At 47.6% G+C, this 21378-nt stretch overlaps 1 protein-coding gene across 1 annotated transcript in view; it reads left to right on the forward strand.

The window, feature by feature from the left end:
- PGLYRP2 (peptidoglycan recognition protein 2) overlaps positions 1 to 21378 on the forward strand; it is an 84170-nt gene that overhangs the window by 40966 nt on the left and 21826 nt on the right. The window contains exons 3-4 of the mRNA XM_069231668.1: positions 9285 to 10238; positions 19220 to 19430. Coding sequence (XP_069087769.1) covers positions 9285 to 10238; positions 19220 to 19430 — 1165 coding nt within the window. The remainder of the gene's footprint in view (positions 1 to 9284; positions 10239 to 19219; positions 19431 to 21378) is intronic.

Genomic DNA, 21378 nt, shown 5'->3' on the forward strand with positions numbered 1-21378 from the left:
GCTCCACAACTATTTCCTCTGAGTTGCTCATTATTCTACTGAAGTTGGGGATTACTTTTAGGAGCTAAAAACTACTTCTAATTACTAGCCCCTAACTTCTAATAACTTTTAAATCTAAAAATGAAATGCTAAAGGGGACTTACCCAAAACTCTAGCAGGACTTTTAAAAATTTAGAAAAATTTGCCAAATTGAAAAATGAGTTACTAAAGGCAATTTTGGACAATAAGGGAAGAACATGCTCAATGACTAACTCCAGGTCAAGGGTTTTAATATAGCAAAAATATATTTTGTTACTTTATTTATAGGATCACAAGTTTCAAGCTGCAGGTAAGTACATTAGCAAGTATATATCCAACATATGTATCAATATGACTTTGTTTCAAATTGGCAAGTTATACAGTTTTCAAATAAATAGCTATAATCTGTTTTAAAAGTTGACACTGCAATTTTCAGAAACAGTTCTGGAGAAGAAAGGTTAGCACAGTTTCAAGGTAAGTACAAGACTTACAGTTCCAGTATCCATGAGTTAGGATGTCCACAGGTTGGAGTTCAAGTTAACCCCAAACACCCACCACCAGCAACACGGGGCCAGCCGGGTGCAGAGGTCAAAGTTGAAGTTGATTTAACATGGGCTCCCATGGAGACTGGTGGCACTCGGAATCAGGCCTGCTTGCAGGTAAGTACCCGCGTCTTCGGAGGACAGGCCACAGGGGCTTAGAGGAGCACTGGGGGGGGCACAGGTCAGTACCAAACGCCCCCCTCAGCAGCACAGGGGCGGGCGGTGTAGGGTGCAAACACAGCTTCGGGCTCTCAATGCTTTCCTGTAGGGCAACCCCAGGGGCCACAAAGATGTTGCAGGTAAAGTCCAGGAGGTCGGTTCCGTGAATCCAAAGGCTGAACAAGGAGGAGGGCCACCTGCTGGATGTTGCTGCACCAAAGGTCCGATTCCCCAAGGCCAGGGGGCTGCAGGTGCAGGGGTACCTTTTGGCATCGGGAATTTTTGTCCAGTTCTGCCACGGTCAGGGTGGTCCTCCAGATTTAGGCTGCAGGAAACATCGTGTTGGACAGGAGGGGTTAGCCCAGGGTGGACACTAAGTCAGGATTGCCTAGGGACCAGCTCTAGTCAGTTGGGCCACTTGGACACGGGCCGTGGGCGCTGGATGCAGAGAGGCCAGGACTTGCGGATCCAGGGCAGTTCTGGAGTCCTTTGCTGGTGCTTCCTTCTGGACAGGGCCGCTATTCACAGAAGATCTTGGTCCTCTGGGTTGCAGGCAGTCTTCTTGAGGCTTTTAGAAGGTTACTGGTCCTGCAGGATGCGTCGCCTTTTGGTTGCAGGGGTTCAAAAGCTGGAGACATGCCTTTAGGGCTGGGGCCAAGTCAGTTGGTGTCTTCAGTCTTCCTACCTGGGGTCCGGCTTAGCAGTCCTTCTTCTTTTCTTCTTTCTTCTTCTTGAGGTCACCAGGAATCTGATGATCTAGGTTCAGAGGAGCCCTTAAATGCTTAAATGCTGGATTTAGGGGCATTACAGGGGTCAGAGGACAGTAGCCAATAGCTACTGTCCCTGAGGGTGTCTACACCCTTCCGGTGTCCACTCCATTTGGGGAGTGGGACACAGACCTAACACTATTGGTCCCTGTCCTCCAAACCAAGATGGAGGATTTTGCGCAAAGGGGTCTCTTCAGCTCTGGACACCTTAGGGGTGGTCCCAGCTAAAGTAGTCACTCCACCTTGTTTTCCCTAATTTTTCCACTGGACTTGCCGCCAAAAGAGGGGCTTTGTCCGAGGGGCGGGCATCTCCACTAGCTGGAACACCCTGGGGCACTGTAACAAGAGTCCTGAGCCTTTGACACTCACCGCCAGGTGTTACAATTCCCGTAGGGGGGAGGTGTGAAGCACTTCCACCCAGTGCAGGCTTTGTTTCTGGCCACAGAGAGCACAAAGGCTCTCACCTCATGTGGTCACAAACTCGTCTGGGAGCGCCAGGCTGGCACAGACTGGTCAGTCCTGCACTAGAAGTTTGGCTAAAATACAGGGGGTATCTCTAAGAGGCCCTCTGGGTGCATTCTTCAATAAATCGAACACTGGCATCAGTGTGGGTTTATTGTGCTGGGAAGTTTGATACCAAACTTCCCAGACTTTAGTGAAGCCATTATGGAGCTGTGGAGTTCGTAATGACAAAGTCCCAGCCCATATACTTTTTATGGCCACGCTGCACTTACAATGTCTGAGCATGGACTTAGACACTGTAGGGGCATATTGCTCATGCAGCTAAGCGCTCACCTGTGGTATAGTGCACTCTGCCTTAGGGCTGTAAGGCCTGCTAGAGAGATTACTTAATGCCACAGGCAGTGGTTTGTGGGCATGACACCCTGAGAGGGGTGCCATGTAGACTGCCTTTTTCTCCCCACCTGCACACACGAGCTGCAAAGGCAGTGTGCATGTGCTTGATGAGGGGTTCCCCAGGGGACATAATACATGCTGCAGCCCTTGGGGACCTTCCCTGGCCACAGGGCCCTTGGTACCATGGGTACCTTTTACAAGGAACTTGACTGTGTGCCAGGGGTGTGCCAATTGTGGAAGCAATTGTACAGTTTTTGTGAAAGAACACTGATGCTGGGGCCTGGTTAGCAAGGTCCCAGCACACTCAGTCAAGTCAGCATCAATATCTGGCAAAAAGTGGAGGGGTAACCATGTCAAAAGGGGCACTTTCCTATATGTACTCAATGAGACTTTCTCCTACTGCATTTACTATGGTAGCCGTACACAGTGAGGTGCTATGTTGTCACCTGCTGAATAATTATGAATGTGACAGCTTTGTATACCACACTAGGCATGACATTATTACACAGTGCCTAATTAACTGATATGTAGTTGAGGAAGGGGAACAGACTGGTCACTGCTAAGTGCTTTTTAAATACAGCACTGTGCTCAACCCAGGCCAGATCAATACATTGCCCTCTGGTGTCCAACCAACCTAGTTGTGCATTGTTGGATTTGGTTCATTCTTTAAGTCATATAGTCGTAAGGTAGCAAATGAGCAAAACTTCTATACTCTTCCACACCATCAATCTCCCTATGATATGTGAGGCATTGTTAATGCCAGCCATTTACACCCAGGTGGCTACAGCAGGGAGTTGGGCAGCGGTAAATGAAAGTTAACTTCATCTATTCCTGACGTAAAGAAGGAGTTGCAGTGACACATACGGGGACCTCAATGCTCGAAGCCGCAAGCTATTCCTCAATCACGGCATGGAGGTAAGACTAACTGAAGTGGGTGATTCTGACTTGACATAATTAATTTATATTGGCCGGGCCTGGTACCAATTTATATTTAGGGGGGTACCTGCGGTGCAATTACTGAGTTCTGCTTTAGGGATGCGTCCATGTGCCGGCAAGGAGGAGCACCGAATAGGGTGTCTCTGATAATACTGGGGGAATTGTGGACTTATACATCGGACAGGAAGCGTTTCTTGGATGTAGAAGCAGACTGAGGAGGGTGATAGTTCAATGATAGGAAAGTTGGAACCAGACGGATAGCGCTCCCCACTAATTCCCAGCTAGCAACATTACCATAGTGGGACATTTAGTTAAAAGAAATTGGAACAGGAGAAAGTTGTTCAAGTGAAGTCACTTTGAAACTTCCAGGCTCAACGATTGAGTAAGGATTAAATTGCTCATGGTAGTCTCATGCTGGTCACGTTAAGCTGCATAAGTGCTAGTTTCTTGCTGCATACCACAGCTGCACTCTCTTCACCCTAGGCCAAGAGGCGGTCCTTGTTCACGTAAAACTAGCATGTACTTTGTTCAAAGTTGCACCATCCTTTGGGGGGTCTGGTACCACTGTGAGATCGCACATTTAAGGAACTCCTCCGGTTGCTTCTCCATGGCCGCGCAAGGCAAATGGGGTTGAAGGATAGGGCCAGGAGTGTGGTACATGGTAGACAGGCAAATTAGCGAGTGGGTAGAAGGTAGCGGAAAGGACAGCGAGACGATTGGCAGTCCTCAGTCTGAGAGGCTGATTTGGCGCCTGCCCCATAACACATCTTTCATGGCACAAGTGGAAGGGCATATGGAGTCGCTAAAATTGAAGCTTTCTGGGGCTGCGCAGGCGCACACTAGGAACAAATGGCCCCTTACTTTTCAATCACGGCTTGCAGTATGCAGGATTGCACTGGACCAGCGTGAAATAAAACATTAGTCAGGGCAGTGCCCTTTCAGAGGGGGGCCCTGTACGCCTGCACGGTGACAGGCTCCAAGTTATTATGTTGTTTTTTACGAAGGCAGCCTCAGAGGAATCTTTCCTCGATTGGCCATAACCCTGCCTAGGTACCTTAATAATTTTTTCATGAGAGGTGTGATAAGGGCTCGGGCAGAATGGGCGGCAAAGCGCTATATCAAGTTTGTTCTTGTTTCAAGATTCTAGATTTTTTTCATGTCTATGTTTCTGAGCTCTCTGGGCCATCGTTTTCTTTGAGGGGGCTACTGTTTGGGCTTGGATACTTAAGATAAGATGGTGAAGAGGATGAGGGAGCAGTCGAACCATTTTTCTAGTCTGGCAGTGCTTAACTTCTCGCGGATAATAAGTTCCAGGGTACCCAATTGCTTGTGGGAGGGTCATCAAGTGCTGTGTGAGGTTGTGGTTATAAAGGCTGAAAGGTCAACAAGGTTGGATTGCTGTGCGAACACGTTGTCAGGGTCCTGTTCAATTTTGATTGGGCACTATGTTACATTTTGACTGGGCTCTAAATACTGACTCACTAATACCCCGTAAGTGATTGAGTGAACCAGGAAGTGAGAGTGTGCAGTGGAACTTATTTGTGCAGTCTAGTGTTTATATGAGTCCAATTTCCACTGCCCTCTTCTCCAACATCACCAGGCTTTCCCTGTTGTACGAGTGAATCACTATATGTGGCCCTTCCGAATCCTAACAGGTTGCAAAGAATGTTACAGCAATAAGAACAGGAAACCATTTATTTAACAAACGTTATGAAATTGACTCCTTTGTTATTGTATTGTGTTGTTGCACTTGTATGGCATTGCATATTCCCGAGTGCTCATGGGTGGTGAAATAAGACAGTACTTCAGTCGTGTATTTTGGTAGCATGTGAGTTGAAAGCCTTTGCGGGGAGCTCTGAATGTCGCTGCTCAGGTTTGTCTCGCACACCAGGTTCGGATCGTTGCTTCACTTGTAAGGAATGTTGCTTTTGCCCCACTCATTAACTCATTTTGTGTCACTGTAAATAACATCTGACTTTGTGTTGACAGTGATTTGGTCGAGTATAGCATCGCGCAAGCGCTGCTTTTCCGACGTGTTGGTGTGTACCTGGGCTTTTAATCACGCCTATCGCACGCCCATTACTATCACTCATTCGTGGGCTTGCCTTTCAAAAATCATTTGTTTTCGCTGGTAAATGCTTTACGTTTGTCCCTCCTTAAGGCGGTTTTGTTACCGCCTTGGCCATCAACCCTGTTACTTGGATAATTGCACGTTTGCCGATAACTTTGACTGCAAGCAAACTTTATTTTCCTTTTGTCTTTCTTCTCTGACTCACGGCGGCGCTTTGAATCAGTTTTTTATGTCAACTGTTTTTTACTTTTTAATTTCAGTTAATGTGACAAGAAAAGACCAGTTAGGACTTTACAACGTTAATAACTCTAACTCAAGCGAACGCGAGACCCATTGCATTGCAAATGCTTGTTTTTTCATGCTATTGCACAATTATGTTTGTACTACACACTAGCCATGAGGGTCGGTCCTCCCTATGTTGATTGATAGACTACTGCTTTGCCTGTTTATTTGGGTTTATTACTTCTCTCTCTGTCCTGTCAGTTTATTTCTTGTTTGTAAGTCTATCACTGATGGAATTCAGTACAACATTGAACAGAATAAACAAAATGTTATAGTATAGTGCTCCTTCTAAAAAGCATTTTGATGGTAACTTTAAAGCCCAACTCATTTGTGAGGGAGGTTGTAAACCATTGTTGGACATTGTGTAGGAGGCTGACCTGGCTTGTAGTGGGTACCAAAGGTACTTACACCTTGTGCCAGGTCCAGTTATCCCTTATTACTAGAATAGAGGTGTTTCTAGCAGCTGAGGATGATAGAAGGTAGCTATGGCAAAGCAGCTTAGGCTGAACTAGGAGACATGCAAAGCTCCTACCATACCACTTATATCATATGCACAATATCATAAGAAAACACAATACACAGAGTTACTAAAAATAAAGGTACTTTATTTTTATGACAATATGCCAAAAGTATCTCAGTGAGTACCCTCAGTAAGAAGGTAAGTAATATACACAAGTTATATGTACACAAACCAAAATCAGGTAAGTAAGAGCAAGAAAAGTAATGCAAACAGTGTACAATAGGTTGCAATAGGCAAGCATAGGTATAGGGGCAACACAAACCATAGGCTCCAAAAGTGGAATGCGAATCACGATTGGACCCCAGACCTATGTAAGCTTGTAGAGGGTCGCTGGGACTGTAAGACAACAGTCTGGGTGTCCAAGATACCCCACCCCAAGACCCTGAAAAGTAGGAGTAAAGTACACCTACTACCCCAAAAGAGCACAATAGTCATGATAGGGGGATTCTGCAAGAACAACAAACACCAGCAGTGCACTGACAATGGGTTTCCGGACCTGAGGACCTGTAAGGCAAGGGGACCAAGACCAATAGTCACAACAGTGTCCGGGGGGGCAGGAGCCCAGGAAACCCCGGCTGAAGGTGCAAGGAAGCTGCCTCCTGAGGGAAGAAGCTTGGAGTTCTGCAAGAAAGAAGAGGACTAGGAACTTCTCCTTTGGAAGACAGATGTCCCACGTCGCAATGAAGCTTGCAGAGGTGTTCCCACACAGAAATACGGCCAACAAGCCTTGCTAGCTGCAAGGGTTGTGATAGAGGTTTTTGGGTGCTGCTGAGGACCAGGAAGGACCAGGATGTCCCTTTTGGAGGAGGAGACAGAGGGGGCACTCAGCAACTCAGAGAGCCCTCACAGAAGCAGGCAGCACCTGCAGAAGTACCCCAACAGGCACTTAGAAGCAGAGTGAACCGGAGTCCATGCAAAGTTACAAAAGAGGGTCCCACGACGTTGGAGGCCAACTCAGAGGGTTGTGCACTGCAGGACAGAGTGCTGGGGACCCAGGCTAGGCTGTGCACAAAGGAAATCCTGGAAGAGTGCACAGGATCCGGAGTAGCTGCAAATCACGCAGTACACAGCTTTGCAGTCTAGCGTGGGGAGGCAAGGACTTACCTCCACCAAACTTGGACTGAAGGGCCACTGGACTGTGAGAGTCACTTGGACAGAGTTGCTGTGTTCCAGGGACCACGCTCATCAGGATGAGAGAGGACCCAGAGGACCGGTGATGCAGTCTTTTGGTACCTGCATTAGCAGGGGGAAGATTCCGTCGACCCACAGGAGATTTCTTTGGAGCTTCTGGTGTAGGGTGAAGGCAGGCTACCCCCAGAGCATGCACCACCTGGAAACAGTCGAGAAAGCCGGCAGGATTAGGCGCTACAATGTTGCTGGTAGTCGTCTTGCTACTTTGTTGCGGTTTTACAGGCGTCCTGGAGCAGTCAGCGGTCGATCCTTGGTAGAAGGCGAAGAGGGAGATGCAGAGGAACTCTGGTGAGCTCTTGCATTCGTATTCTGAAGAATTCCCCAAAGCAGAGACCCTAAATAGCCAGAAAAGGAGGTTTGGATACCAAGATAGGAGGATTGGCCACCAAGAGAGGTAACAGCCTATCAGAAGGAGCCTCTGACGTCACCTGCTGGCACTGGCCACTCCGAGTAGTCCATTGTGCCCCCAACACCTCTGTTTCCAAGATGGCAGAGGTCTTGGAGACACTGGAGGAGCTCTGGCCAACTCCCCTGGGAGGTACCGGTCAGGGGAGTGGTCACTCCACTTTCCTTTGTCCAGTTTCGCTCCAGAGCAGGGCTGGGGGATCCCTGAACCGGTGTAGACTGGCTTATGCAGAGATGGGCACCATCTGTGCCCATCAAAGCATTTCTAGAGGCTGGGGGAGGCTACTCCTCCCCAGCCCTTCACACCTATTTCCAAAGGGAGAGGGTGTAACACCCTGTCTCAGAGGAAATCCTTTGTTCTGCCTTCCTGGGCCAGGGCTGCCTGGACCCCAGGAGGGCAGAAACCTGTCTGAGGGGTTGGCAGCAGCAGCAGCTGCAGTGGAGACCCCGGAAAGGCAGTTTGGCAGTACCCGGGTTCTGTGCTAGAGACCCGGGGGATCATGGAATTGTCCCCCCAATACCAGAATGGTATTGGGGGGACAATTCCATGATCTTAGACATGTTACAGGGCCATGTTCAGAGTTACCATTGTGACGCTATACATAGGTAGTGACCTATGTATAGTGCACGCATGTAATGGTGTCCCCGCACTCACAAAGTCTGGGGAATTTGCCCTGAACGATGTGGGGGCACCTTGGCTAGTGCCAGGGTGCCCACACACTAAGTAACTTGGCACCCAACCTTCACTAAGTGAAGGTTAGACATATAGGTGACTTATAAGTTACTTATGTGCAGTGGTAAATGGCTGTGAAATAACGTGGACGTTATTTCACGCAGGCTGCAGTGGCAGGCCTGTGTAAGAATTGTCAGAGCTCCCTATGGGTGGCAAAATAAATGCTGCAGCCCATAGGGATCTCCTGGAACCCCAATACCGTGGGTACCTCAGTACCATATACAAGGGAATTATATGGGTGTAGCAGTATGCCAATGTGAATTGGTAAATTTAGTCACTAGCCTGTAGTGACAAATTTGCAAAGCAGAGAGAGCATAACCACTGAGGTTCTGGTTAGCAGAGCCTCAGTGAGACAGTTAGGCACCACACAGGGAACACATACAGGGCACATACTATGAGCACTGGGGCCCTGTCTGGCAGGGTCCCAGTGACACAAGGAATAAAACAACATACATACAGTGAAATATGGGGGTAACATTCCAGGCAAGATGGTACTTTCCTACACATTGCAACCAATGTTTCCTTTGATTGACAGTTGATGCCCACAGTGCACCAGTGTTCTTCCTCTTCCCCTTTCATTTGGGCTATGGAGACTAGAAAAGTAAGTAGTCCCATTGCTGACTTCTCTAGCTGATATACTGGATTCCAATGCAATGAAAAAAAATCTCTGAAACAGAGGGCAGTACAGACTGTTTTACGCTAATGAAGCAAAAAGATTCACATTCTTAGCACTAACCCGCAAGAGAGTACATCATTTGATCCTTTTTTTGTTGTCATAAACTCTTTTTATGTTTTTATCTTCTAGATTCACATACATTCCACATAAAGAATGCCATCAAAGTGATACATGATCTGGAAATTGGTCACCCTGCTGCCTCTGCCCTTAATGTGATTGAATTCCTCCGACAGGCCAGCGACAGAGGAACACCACCCACACATGTGGAACTCCCACTTTCGGAAGCCGATTTCCAGTTTGTCACTCAACTCATGAGTCATAGAGTGGAAACCCCCACTGAGCATGGGGTGGTCCTGGGATCTGATGGTATAACTGTAGCGTTTGCTCCACTTTTGGCAGGAATCGAAGCTGGGTTGAAGAGACACCAAGAAGTCACCATTACTTCTCTGAGGAATAGATCCAGTCCAAGGGCTCACAAGCCGTCTCATCCTTTGCCCTCTCCTCCAGAAGACTATGTTGCAGCAGAAACAGAAAACGCAGCATCAAGTCACTCTTCTGCACACTTGTGTAACAAAAATCAAAAGCAGTTGCAAACTGTAGATTATCTTTATGGAGCTGTTCTAGATAAGTCCTTGGGGTATGCTTACCTGCAGTTTCATTTCAACCGGGAACAACCATCACTAGGTGTTGATGGATGCTGGGACAACGTGTTAATGCCACAAGTATTCACTCTGACCGGGCCTCCATCCCAGCTCACCAATGCCTTCATTAATGGTGCACTTGATGGAGTCATTCTAGGGAATTACTTGGCTCAGGAGATGGCCCCATCAATTAAGCTGAGCCTCTTGTTGAAAGAGTACTACAATGGTCAGGGATTGGCTGGGCAAGCAAGAAATAGGAGCAACTTCCGGCGTCAAAATTTTCTGACTATCACTGACATTGGGAGTTTGGAGGAGCAGGTGAAGAATGCGCTATGTATGTACATGGCAGCAGAGACGCAAAACGCCAGTCAGGGTCCAGCGGAAGACAGCCTGATGCCTGCTCTTGCCAGGAGAGCAGTGCAGGACTTTCGTCAATACCTAGGTAAAGTGCACACTCCCTCTATGTACCATTAAAAGGTTCAGTGCATACACCTTCTAAGTACCCAAGCTCCCTACACACACAATTAATATATTTTTATATCTCATATAGTGAGAACCCTGCCTACAGTGCACTCATCTTACAGTCTATGTAAGTAAGTTTGGAAAAAATAATTTACATGCACATAAATATTCGCTGGTTGATACATTATATCATACTTAGTGCCCCTTTGATCACTGTACCTGACACCTACCAAGACATGTATGCATCAGACCCTTGTTAAACGAGTACTGAAGCACATTCAGGACCAGACATACTTTAAAGGCCAATGCACTGGATCTACTTGGCTCATGCCGGGATAAATTCTCCTACTCAGCATGAGTGTATAATTTTCCGTGGAGTTCTCCTTTGCAGGGAAGACCCCAATGTGATTTGATACATTGCATCACCCATTACCTGATAGAGTAGTAGAAGCCACATTGGGGCCTTGCCTATGGAGCATGGACTATCGGGCAAATGTTTAGGTCAATTGTCCAAAGGGATGGTTTCCCTAAATCTGGAGGTGACCATTTCCAAAAGTAATAGGTAGTTCCTTTCCTGAGCTGATAACCACAACACACTTGGAGAGGGCACTCGTTCCCACCAGCATTTCTTACATAGGCCTAAACTTATGTGGCATGAAGGCAAACCTTTATCCAGTAAGAATGAACAGTGCAAGCTGGTGCTCCATTGCAGCACTGACACAATTTGTGTCTCCAAATTGGGAACATCACAAATGAGATTGAATTCACCTAAACCAGGAATACGTTCTTGAACTCATATTAGATGTACTTTAGCGACACAAAAGGATGATATATGGAGTGCTGAAACTTTTCATGCACTCACCCCCAGTCACAAATATGGGCTTAATCTATCGTTCTTTTGCACACCATGCCACTCCGCTTTGAAACCAGCCATATGCAAATCAGCCTTGACCCTATTCCCTATGGGAATAGTCCAGCCCAGACTGCCAAGCCAGGTCCTCTATGAACCGGAAAAAAGCATCCTGGGACTGGTTTCAAATGATCACCCTTCATCAGCCAGGCTAGCTTGAATCCAGTGGCCCAGTGAGCATGGGACCCATGTCTGGGCATACCCTTCCCACTTAGGGCAACTTTAGCAACACAAATGGATGATGGATGGAGTGCTAAAACTTTTCAAACATTCACCCCTAGTCACAGATATGGGTTTAAGCCATTGTTCTTTTGGTCACCATGCCACCCCAGTTTGAACCCAGCCGTATGCAAATCAGTTTTGACCGTATTCCCCTGGATGCCTGTTTCCGGTCCAGGCAGGATCTGGCCTAGCAGTTCGGACTGGATTGTTCCCACAGGGAACAGGGTGAAGACTGATTTGCATATGGTTGGGTCAAACTGGGGTGGCATGGTGACCAATAGAACAATGGCTTAAACCCAGATCTGTGACTGGGGGTGAGTGTTTGAAAAGTTTCAGCACTCTGTTCATCATCCTTTTGTGTTGCTAAAGTTGCCCTAAGTGGGATGGGTATGCCCAGATGTGGGTCCTGTGCTCACTGTGCTAATGGAGTCAAGCTAGCCTGGCTGATGAAGGGTGATACGATGAAACTAGTCCCAAGATGCTTGTTTTTGGTCCAAGGAAGAACAGGCCTGGTAGTTTGGGCTGGACTGTTCCCATGGGGAACAGGGTCAAGACTGACTTGTATATGGTTGGGTCCAAGCTGGGGTGGCATGGTGAGCAAAAGAAAGATGGATTAAACCCAGATCTGTGACTGGGGGTGAGTGTTTGAAAAATGTCAGCACTCTGTGTTCATCATTCTTTGTTGTTTATATTAGATGTGCTTGGATTAGTATGGATCAAATGAGCAGGATACACCTGAAGGAATGAGGTGGCATGTCCCCCCTGACAAGCAGGCTGGACCTTTTCTCTGTCTAGGAATGGGGTTACCATGTGACTCCACAGCACCGGGAACATCATGTTCCAGCTCTAGGATTACCATTTACAAACAATTTCATTTAAAATCTTTAATCCAGTTGGTATAATTGATAAGAACCAAGATTACTGCTCACAGAAGACAAAGCCCAGAGCTGGAAGGTGATCCACCCGAGAAGGTGGAGTTTTCTGGGAAGCTATTGTGAGAAAGACCAAGTAACCTGATGAGGGCTCAGTTTGTGTCCTTTTACACCACTCTGCACTTTAGCTTAGGTTTGTGTTACGTACACACATAGATAGCAATGTCTGTGCATGATACATTACTAAGCTGACAGGCAGAGGGATGGAACCGGTGGCAATTGCAATATTTTACCAGATGTTTGGTGACTAATAATCTTCAGCAACTTAGGGAAGCTGTTACTCTAGCAATGGAGGATACTGTTCTGGTGATTACGGTCTCGTAAACAAATATCAATCACTGGTTGATAAGTGTAAGTGGAATGTCAGAGTTGTAGGATAACCACTTATTAAGTTAATTTCTGTTTAGTTGTTGTATGCCCATTTCACTGAGGTGGATATCCTGATGATCTGTCCTATATCTGTCACTCCTAGACCTATGTCCTAAAGTGAAGAGGGCAACAATTGTCCCAGGAAAGAGAAGGGCTTGTCCAGAAAGTCTTTTGTGGTAGGTGTTGTGGGAAAAGAAAAAGGAAAAAACCCAAAAAGAATCGTGGTGAGCAATACTGGGATATCGTGGGGTAGACGCTTCCCCAAGAATAACAGTAGTGTCAGTGAACTGGTGATCATAGCACCAATTATTTTAATTTAGGAATCAGTTATTGACCTTGAGTGAGTCTATTAAAGACAGGGAATTCATATATTGTGAGATGGGGATGAGATGCTCAGTTGTTTCTATGTGTTATGGGCATCTGACCTCCCAAGGGTCATTAGTGGATCTGGGTTTGAGACCTCCTCCCTGCCCTGTACGAAATGTACTTTTTTGTAGCTCATTTCAGTGAAAAAACAAATAAATCGAAGGCTGTAAGAAGCTGGCCTGGTGTGTGGTGAATACCTAAGGTATTATCACCTTATACCAAGTCCAGATATCCCCTTATTAGTGAAGTGTAGGTAGTGTCTAGAAGCCAGGCTCTGTAGAGGTAGCTGTGGATGAGCAGTCAATGCTTGTCTAGGAGACATGCAAAACTCATGCAATACCACTTTTAGTCACACAGCACTTACACACACGAAAGAACCACACAGTGTTACAAACATTAATGTACTTTATTTTAGTGACACAAATACTAAAACACTAAGGGGGTGATTCTGACCCCGGCGGTCTTAGACCGCCGGGGCCAGGGTCGGCGGGAGCACCGCCGACAGACCGGCGGTGCCCCGCAGGGCATTCTGACCGCGGCGGTAAAACCGCGGTCAGACCGGCAACACTGGCGGTCTCCCGCCAGTGTACCGCCGCCCCTTTGAATCCTCCAAGGCGGCGCAGCTCGCTGCGCCGCCGAGGGGATTCCGACCCCCCCTACCGCCATCCAGTTCCCGGCGGTCCGCCCGCCGGGAACCGGATGGCGGTAGGGGGGGTCGCGGGGCCCCTGGGGGCCCCTGCAGTGCCCATGCCACTGGCATGGGCACTGCAGGGGCCCCCGTAAGAGGGCCCCTACGAGTATTTCACTGTCTGCTTGGCAGACAGTGAAATACGCGACGGGTGCAACAGCACCCGTCGCACCTTCCCACTCCGCCGGCTCGATTACGAGCCGGCTTCATCGTGGGAAGGACGGTTTCCCCTGGGCTGGCGGGCGGCCTTTTGGAGGCCGCCCGCCAGCCCAGAGGAAACCTCAAAATACCCACCGCGGTCTTCCGACCGCGGTACGGTATTTTGGCGGCTCCCGCCGGGCACGCGGTGACCGCGCCCGGCGGGAGTCAGAATGACCCCCTAAATAGGCAACTCTCTAATAGGAGGTAAGTAAACACACTATTGTATGTACAGTAATAATTAGAAATTGACATAAAAAGCAATAGAAACAGTGACAAGCAATAGGCAATGCTGAAGGCACCAAACCATATACTAATAAAATGGAATGCGAAGGTCGGGTCCCCACCCAAGGAAGTGGAATCAGTAGAGGGAAACTGGAGGTACTAGGAAACCCCAAAGGTAAGTTCTAGAGTGCCTCCCAGCGCCCAGGAGGAAAGAGGTAAGTTACTCGTTCTACCCAAACCAACCCAAAGGATTTCAGAGAAGGATATTGCAAGACCCAGACAAGACTGCAAAAAAACAAAGGTGGATCCTGAAAGAGGAAGACCCGGAAAAGAAGGGGACCAAGTCTAGTTCCAGTTGGAGTGTCCTATGGTGGCAGGAGCTACTACCCACCCATCTGTGGATGCAGGAGTTGGTCAACAGTGAGACAAAGTCGGTTAGCAATGCAGCACTGAAGCCGTTGAAGAGTTCATGGGTGATGCAGTCGATGCCTCACACCGGATGAAGTACTGCAGTCAGTCTGTGGCATGGAAAAACCACCAACAAGCCTTGGCAAAGTCAAATGTCGCGGTTGAAGGAAAAGTGGAACTGCCGGGCCCAACAAGGTCCCAGGGGGGACTCAGCCCATAGAGGGAACCCTAGGTGACCCTCAGCAGTGCAGAGAGTCCAAAGAAAAAAAGGCAGCCCCCACAAAAGACCCACAGACGAGGAGCCCAGGAGTCGCAGAGAGGCCCAGGCAGCACACCTAAGGGGAGGTCCCATGTCACAGGAGAAGCACGCAGAGGGCTTTGCATTGCAGGGAAGAGTGCTGGGGGCTAAAGCTACACAGAGCCCGAAGATCCCGTGGAGGAGATGCCAACAAGCCTTGGTAGCTGCAACAGACACAGTGCACAGGGGTACTGTCCATCGTGGGAAGGCAACGGCTTACCATCACCAAAGTTGGACAGCCGGCAGAGAGGACCAAGGGGACCACTCCGGACCATGATCCAGGATCCACACAACTCAGGATGACACAAGATCCACACAGCTGGGCGTTGTTGCAGTTGGTGCCTGCGAATGCAGAGAAGTGACTCCTTCATTCCAAGGGAGATTCCTTCTTGCTTCTTGTGCAGACTGAAGACTTGCCGTCCTCAGAGGATGCACAGCCAGGGAGATGTTGCAGTTGCTGGAAAGAGCCGGAGAAGCAATGTTGCAGAGCAGAGTCATCTCTGTAGCTGCAGAATGTAGGTTCATGTAGAGTCCAGTTGCAGTTCCAGTGGCCAGAAGTCGAAGTAAAAGGTGCAGAGGAGTCCTGTTGGAGTCTTGCCCATCGAATCTGAGGACCCACCCAAGAGGGAGACCCTAAATAGCCCTGGAAGGGGGAGTGGTCACCCAGCCAGGAGACCACCTATCAAGAGGGGCTCTGACATCGCCTTCCGGACCTGCCCACTCAGATGCTCCCAGAGGCCTCTGCCCACCTTGGGTTCAAGATGGCAGAATCAAGAGGCCATCTGGAGGAGCTCTGGACACCACCCCTGGGGTGGTGATAGACAGGGTAGTGGTCACTCCCGTTTCCATTGTCAATTTTCACGTCAGAGCAGGGACTAGAGGTCCCTGAACCGGTGCAGACTGGTTTATGCAAGGAGGCTATCAAATGTGCCCTTCAAAGCATACCAGTGACTTGAGGAGGCTACTCCTTCCCAGCCATGTAACACCTATTTCCAAAGAGAGAGGGTGTTACCCCCTCTCCTAAAATAAATCCTTTGTTCTGCCTTCCTGGGCATGAGCCGGTCAAGCAGCAGGAGGGCACAAACCTGTTTGAGAGGTGGCAGCATCCTGGGCTGCCTGGGAAACCCCAGAAGGCTGGCTTGTAGGAGCAATGCTGGGGGTCCTCTAAGGAGCCCCCAGAGTGCATGGAATCATACAACCAATACTGGCAACAGTATTGGGGTATGATTCCAACATGTTTGATACCAAACATGCCCAGGATCGGAGTTACAATTATGTAGCTGGACATAGGTTGTGACCTATGTCCAGTACAAATATAAAATGGCACCTCTACTCATACAGGGCTGCCCTCACACACAGGTACCTACACCCTGACCTCTGGGCTAGGAGGGCCTACCATAGGGGTGACTTACAGTGACCTGGTGCAGTTACTTGTAGTGAAAAGGGTTCATGCACCCTTTCATGCAGGCTGAAATGGCAGGACTGCAGATACACTTTGCATGGGCTTCCCAGGGGTGGCATAATACATGCTGCAGCCCATGGGGGGCCCCTGGTGCCCCAATGCCTAGGGTACCTGGTTGCCATATACTAGGTGTTAGACTTGGCATCCTTGGCGTGGTCTCCCCTAACTTTTTGTCTCTGTTTCTCAGGTTGTTGATGTGTGCTGGACTATGTTTTGGTCACTCTGGGCACTTTACCACTGCCATCCAGTGCTAAAGTGCAAGTGCTCCTATGTAAAATGTATGTGTAATTGGATTTCCATGATTGGCATATTTGATTTACTGGTAAGTCCCTAGCACAGTGCACTAGAGGTGCCCAGGGCCTGTAAATCAAATGCTACTAGTGGGCCTGTAGCACTGGTTGTGCCACCCACATTAGTAGCCCTGTAAACATGGCTCAGACCTGCCACTGCAGTGTCTGTGTCTGCAGATTTAACTGCCAATTCGACTTGGCAAGTGTATCCACTTGCCAGGCCTAAGCCTTCCCTTTTCTTACATGTAAGAAACCCCTAAGGTAGGCCCTAGGTAGCCCCATGGGCAGGGTGCAGTGAATGTTTAAGGTAGGACATATACTAATGTGTTTTATATGTCCTGACAGTGAAATACTGCCAACTTCGTTTTTCACTGTTGCAAGGCCTATCTCTCTCATAGGTTAACATGGGGGCTGCCTTTAAATATGATTAAAGCATAGATTCACTTTGGGAGCAGATAGACATGTGGAGTTTGGGGTCTCTGAACTCACAATTTAAAAATACATCTTTTAGTGAAGTTGGTTTTGAGATTGTGTGTTTGAAAATGCCACTTTTAGAAAGTGGGCATTTTCTTGCTTAAACCATTCTGTGACTCTGCCTGTTTGTGCATTCCTTGTCTTGGTCAGTTTGACAGTTGGGCTGTTTGCACCTCTCTCCAGACAGTGACACAAAGGGGTGTAGCCTGCATATCCTGATGAGCCATCTGTGCTAGGAGGGAGGGGAGGAGTGGTCACTTACACCTGAAAGGGTTGTGCCTGCCCTCGCACAATCCAGTATCCAAGCCCTTGGTGTCTGGGGCCTGGCCTGGGAAAGGCAGGATTTCACAAACGAGAGAGACTTTTCTTTGAAGTAGGCCTACTTCAAAGGCCAAAATGGGTATAAGAAGAGTACCCAAGCCTCTGAAAATTAGATCACTTCTGGACATCAAGAGGAACCTCTTCCTGGTGACGAGCTGAAGAGCTAGGGAGAAGTGTTGCCCTGCCTGTGACTGTGCTTTGTGGAGCTATCCTGCAATTTGCTGCTTCTGCCTGTGCAATGGGACAAAGACAAGCCTGCCTGCTTGTGCCAAGCTGCCAAAGGGATGAGTGGGGGTTAACTGAGGGTGATTCTCCTTTATCCTGAAAAGAGTGAGGGTCGTTGCTTGGACAGGGGGTAACCTGACTGCCAACCAAAGACCCAATGTCTAACACTGGGGACTTTTAAAGGGGCACCTATATGCCAAATGTGGAGTGTTTGTGATCCAAGCAACCAAGTTTAAAGGAAGAGAGCATAGTCACTGAGGTCCTGGTTAGCAGGATCCCACTGAACACAGTCAAACCATAATGACAACAGGCAAAGAGTGGGGGTAAGCATGCCAAAAGGAGGGTACTTTCCTACAAAGGCCACCATGCCAACTATCCTAGGTTGGTGATGGTGCATTTTGGTGAATTTCCACAATTATTACTTTTTATGTAGGCAACAAGAATAAAAGGGGAAGAATGGACAGCGTTAACGGGAAATTCAGATGTACTAGGATAGGAGTAGGGTTACTAGGGCATAGAAGAGGTTAGAAGTACTAGGGTATAGGCAGGGATAAAGGTAAAAGTACTAGAGCATAGGCAATAAAGGTGCTGCCTTATAGGAAAGAAGTAGTATTCTACAAATGGGATTAAGCTACTGGACTATTCCTGGGTATAAGGAGGGGTGAAGGTGGTATATTGTAATTGCCACACTTGTGCAAAGGTTGGGGTAGAATAACAGGGTATAGGTAGGACATAGATATAAGTGTAAAGATAATCAAACAGGCCATGGGATCAGAAAAATAACATAGTTTAATGAGAAGAATGCTCCAGTTTAGTTTTAGGAAGCAGGATGAAGAGATGATGCTAAAAAGAGGGCTAATGTGTGCCCATCCTGCACACAAGAAAGAACAGGAAGGAGGACAAAGTGCAGGGGTGGGGGAAGTTTCAAGTGTAGGAGTGCAGGGGATGTTCACATATAAACGAGAAACATGGGATCTACGTGATCCTGTAAAAATTGACTTTTTTTCAACAGGCAGGGGATTCGCCAAGACGAATATGACAGTGCAGGAATGCCCTCCATGTGGAAAAAAATGTGGAAAGTCGTTTTAGGAGCTAGCTCCTCCAGAACAGGTTTTCTCAGCACAATTTTCTCCACAATCAACTAATACCTTTCATATGACCACATCAGGTAGTAGAGAGTTGTGATTGACTTAGAAGACACGTGTCCAACCATATCCATAGGTACATCCCACAACTCATCTTAGCGGGTCTTTGGCCTTGTCTTCCTGAAGGAGGGTAGCAGTTGCCTAATCTTCAGGCTGCATGACCTTTACAAGCACGTGTTGTTCACCCGGATGACCTGTACAGGGCTGAAACACTGACAACATTTGAGAAGTGGTGTGGGAAAATGAGGAACTATACACAGCGAAGGACCAGTTGTTTAGTCATAGACTGCGAGAATTCTGTGGCACTGCAAAGAGCCAAAAGAAACCATGTGGTTTAGATGGGGCACTTAGATTTCTCTATAGGTACTTCTCTGTCCACTCTCTACATTTGTGCATCGTAGTATGATATATCGATGTTGTTTTTGCAGAGTGTCCTGCTATTATACCAAGGTGCATGTGGGAGGCTAAACCATACAGAGGAACTCCTACTCTTCTCAAAACGCCATTGGCTTTTGTGTACATCCATCACACCTACGAGCCCAGTCAGCCATGCCGAACATTCGCAGAGTGCGCAGCAGACATGCGGAGCATGCAGAGGTTCCACCAGGAGGACCGCGGCTGGGATGACATCGGCTACAAGTGAGAGAGGGGCTGGTGCACATGGGTCTGAAGCGAAACACTGATCGATCAGGTATTGTGAGAGCACAGGCAAAAGTTTAATTGTATCCGAAGATTTAGCGTCGTACCTGCCCATTGAGGTAATAACGATGCTCATTGATGAGCATAGGGTACTCCTGTGGCTTCTGCCCAGCATTGCAGCCCATGGAGAATGGAGTTTCATGGGCTGACAAAATCCTTGACCCAAAGAATCTGCCAAGACAATCAAAGAAAAGCAGAGATCAGGCACAACATTATTACTGTCTGTGGCTAATAGCCGTCTTCAGCAGACCGAATTAGATAAAACTCCTCCTGGAAAGATGTGCATGAAACGCGTTAGTAAAAACTGAACTTAAATAATAATAGGGGATCAAGCAAGACAATGTCATTTTCTTCAGGATTGCACATATTGGGATCATTTTCGTCTGTTTAATTTTTTGTAACGTGGTTTATGTTTACATACTCGTCTCGTTTCTTCACTTTTTGTGCTAAACCCACATGGAATCACGCAATAGGGCATCATCTGCGTATGGTAAAACTGATACATATTTTGGGGGGATGGAAGCAACAGACGTTTAAAAAAAAAGGTTCAAGTGAGTGTGCAAACCTATGTCTTTGTTCTGAAATCATAGCTGCCAAACACACCTGTCCGTAACAGTACACTTAGGCCCTCATAATGAATGGGCCTATGTTTTCAGTTCCCTGCTCAAACTCCTGTCTGCACAAGGGCTGGAATGTAGAGTTGCGTGTGGTATTCAACACAGCAAGTAATCATTAGGGGCCAGATGTAGGAAGAATAGATTTTGTGACTTGGAAATTGCAAGTCGGTGCGACTTGCAATTTCCGAGTCGCAAAATCATATGCAGGATGGTGTCTCAGACACCTTCTGCAAATCGCAAGGGGGTAGCAAAGGCCCACCTCATTAATATTAATGAGGTGGGTCGCAATTTGCAACCCCCTTGCGATTCCCTGCACTCACAGGGATGGTGGCCTGCTGGAGACAGCAGACCACCATGTCTGTGACTGCTTTTTCAGTAAAGCATTTTTTTTGTTTTTTTGTATTGCAGCCCGTTTTCCTTAAAGGAAAACGAGTTGCAATACAAAAGAAAAAAATAAACCATTTGGTTTCGTTTTTTCAGAGCAGGCAGTGGTCCATTGGACCACTGCCTGCTCTGAAAAAATATTTTCTGGCGACATTCACAAAGGGGAAGGGGTCTTCCCTTTTGCAAATGAGTTAGCACCCACTTGACATGGGTGCTAACTGCGAATTGCGGTGTGAATCACAAATAAGAAGAGAACACCCCTTCCTATTTGTGAGTCGCATTCCCATTTTCCGAGTCGGTACCGACTCGCAAAATGGGAATGTGCATCGCGATGCGCGTTTTGCATGGCGCAAACTGCGAATTTCGCAGTTTGCGCCATGCAAAACGCTTTTTACATCTGGCCCTAGGTGTGTTAAATACGCACCCTTCCTTAACTTTCGACAGGTCAAGCCACTCAAACTTTAACAGGTGAAAAGTGTACGGTACTTACCGTACAATGCAGATTTTGTTGCTTTAAGCTCTTAAATCTGCACATTATACCCCAGATACTCAGAATAGGAGCTATTCATCACACTCAATAAATAACGCACCCTCGGGGTATTGTCATTTATGAGGTATGATAAATAGCACCTTGATTCCGACAAACTCGGAATCAGGGCAGTAGTTTTCTTTTACCGGCCTCATTAAACCACTGGCTTGAGAGTTTGACAATCATGTCAATGGACTATTCATCTCTCACCTAATGTTATTGGCTGTTTGTATGTCCTTTCACTGCCACTCCAATGCTTACATTTAACTGCATGAGGGAATACTTTCCGCCTGTATCCTTCTCTGCCCGCTCCTGCTGGCTCCCTCCCTGGGTGCCCCACTTAATCTGCTAATACTAC

Source organism: Pleurodeles waltl, chromosome 4_2 (genome assembly GCF_031143425.1).
Source record: "Pleurodeles waltl isolate 20211129_DDA chromosome 4_2, aPleWal1.hap1.20221129, whole genome shotgun sequence".
Classification (NCBI taxonomy): Eukaryota; Metazoa; Chordata; class Amphibia; order Caudata; family Salamandridae; genus Pleurodeles; species Pleurodeles waltl.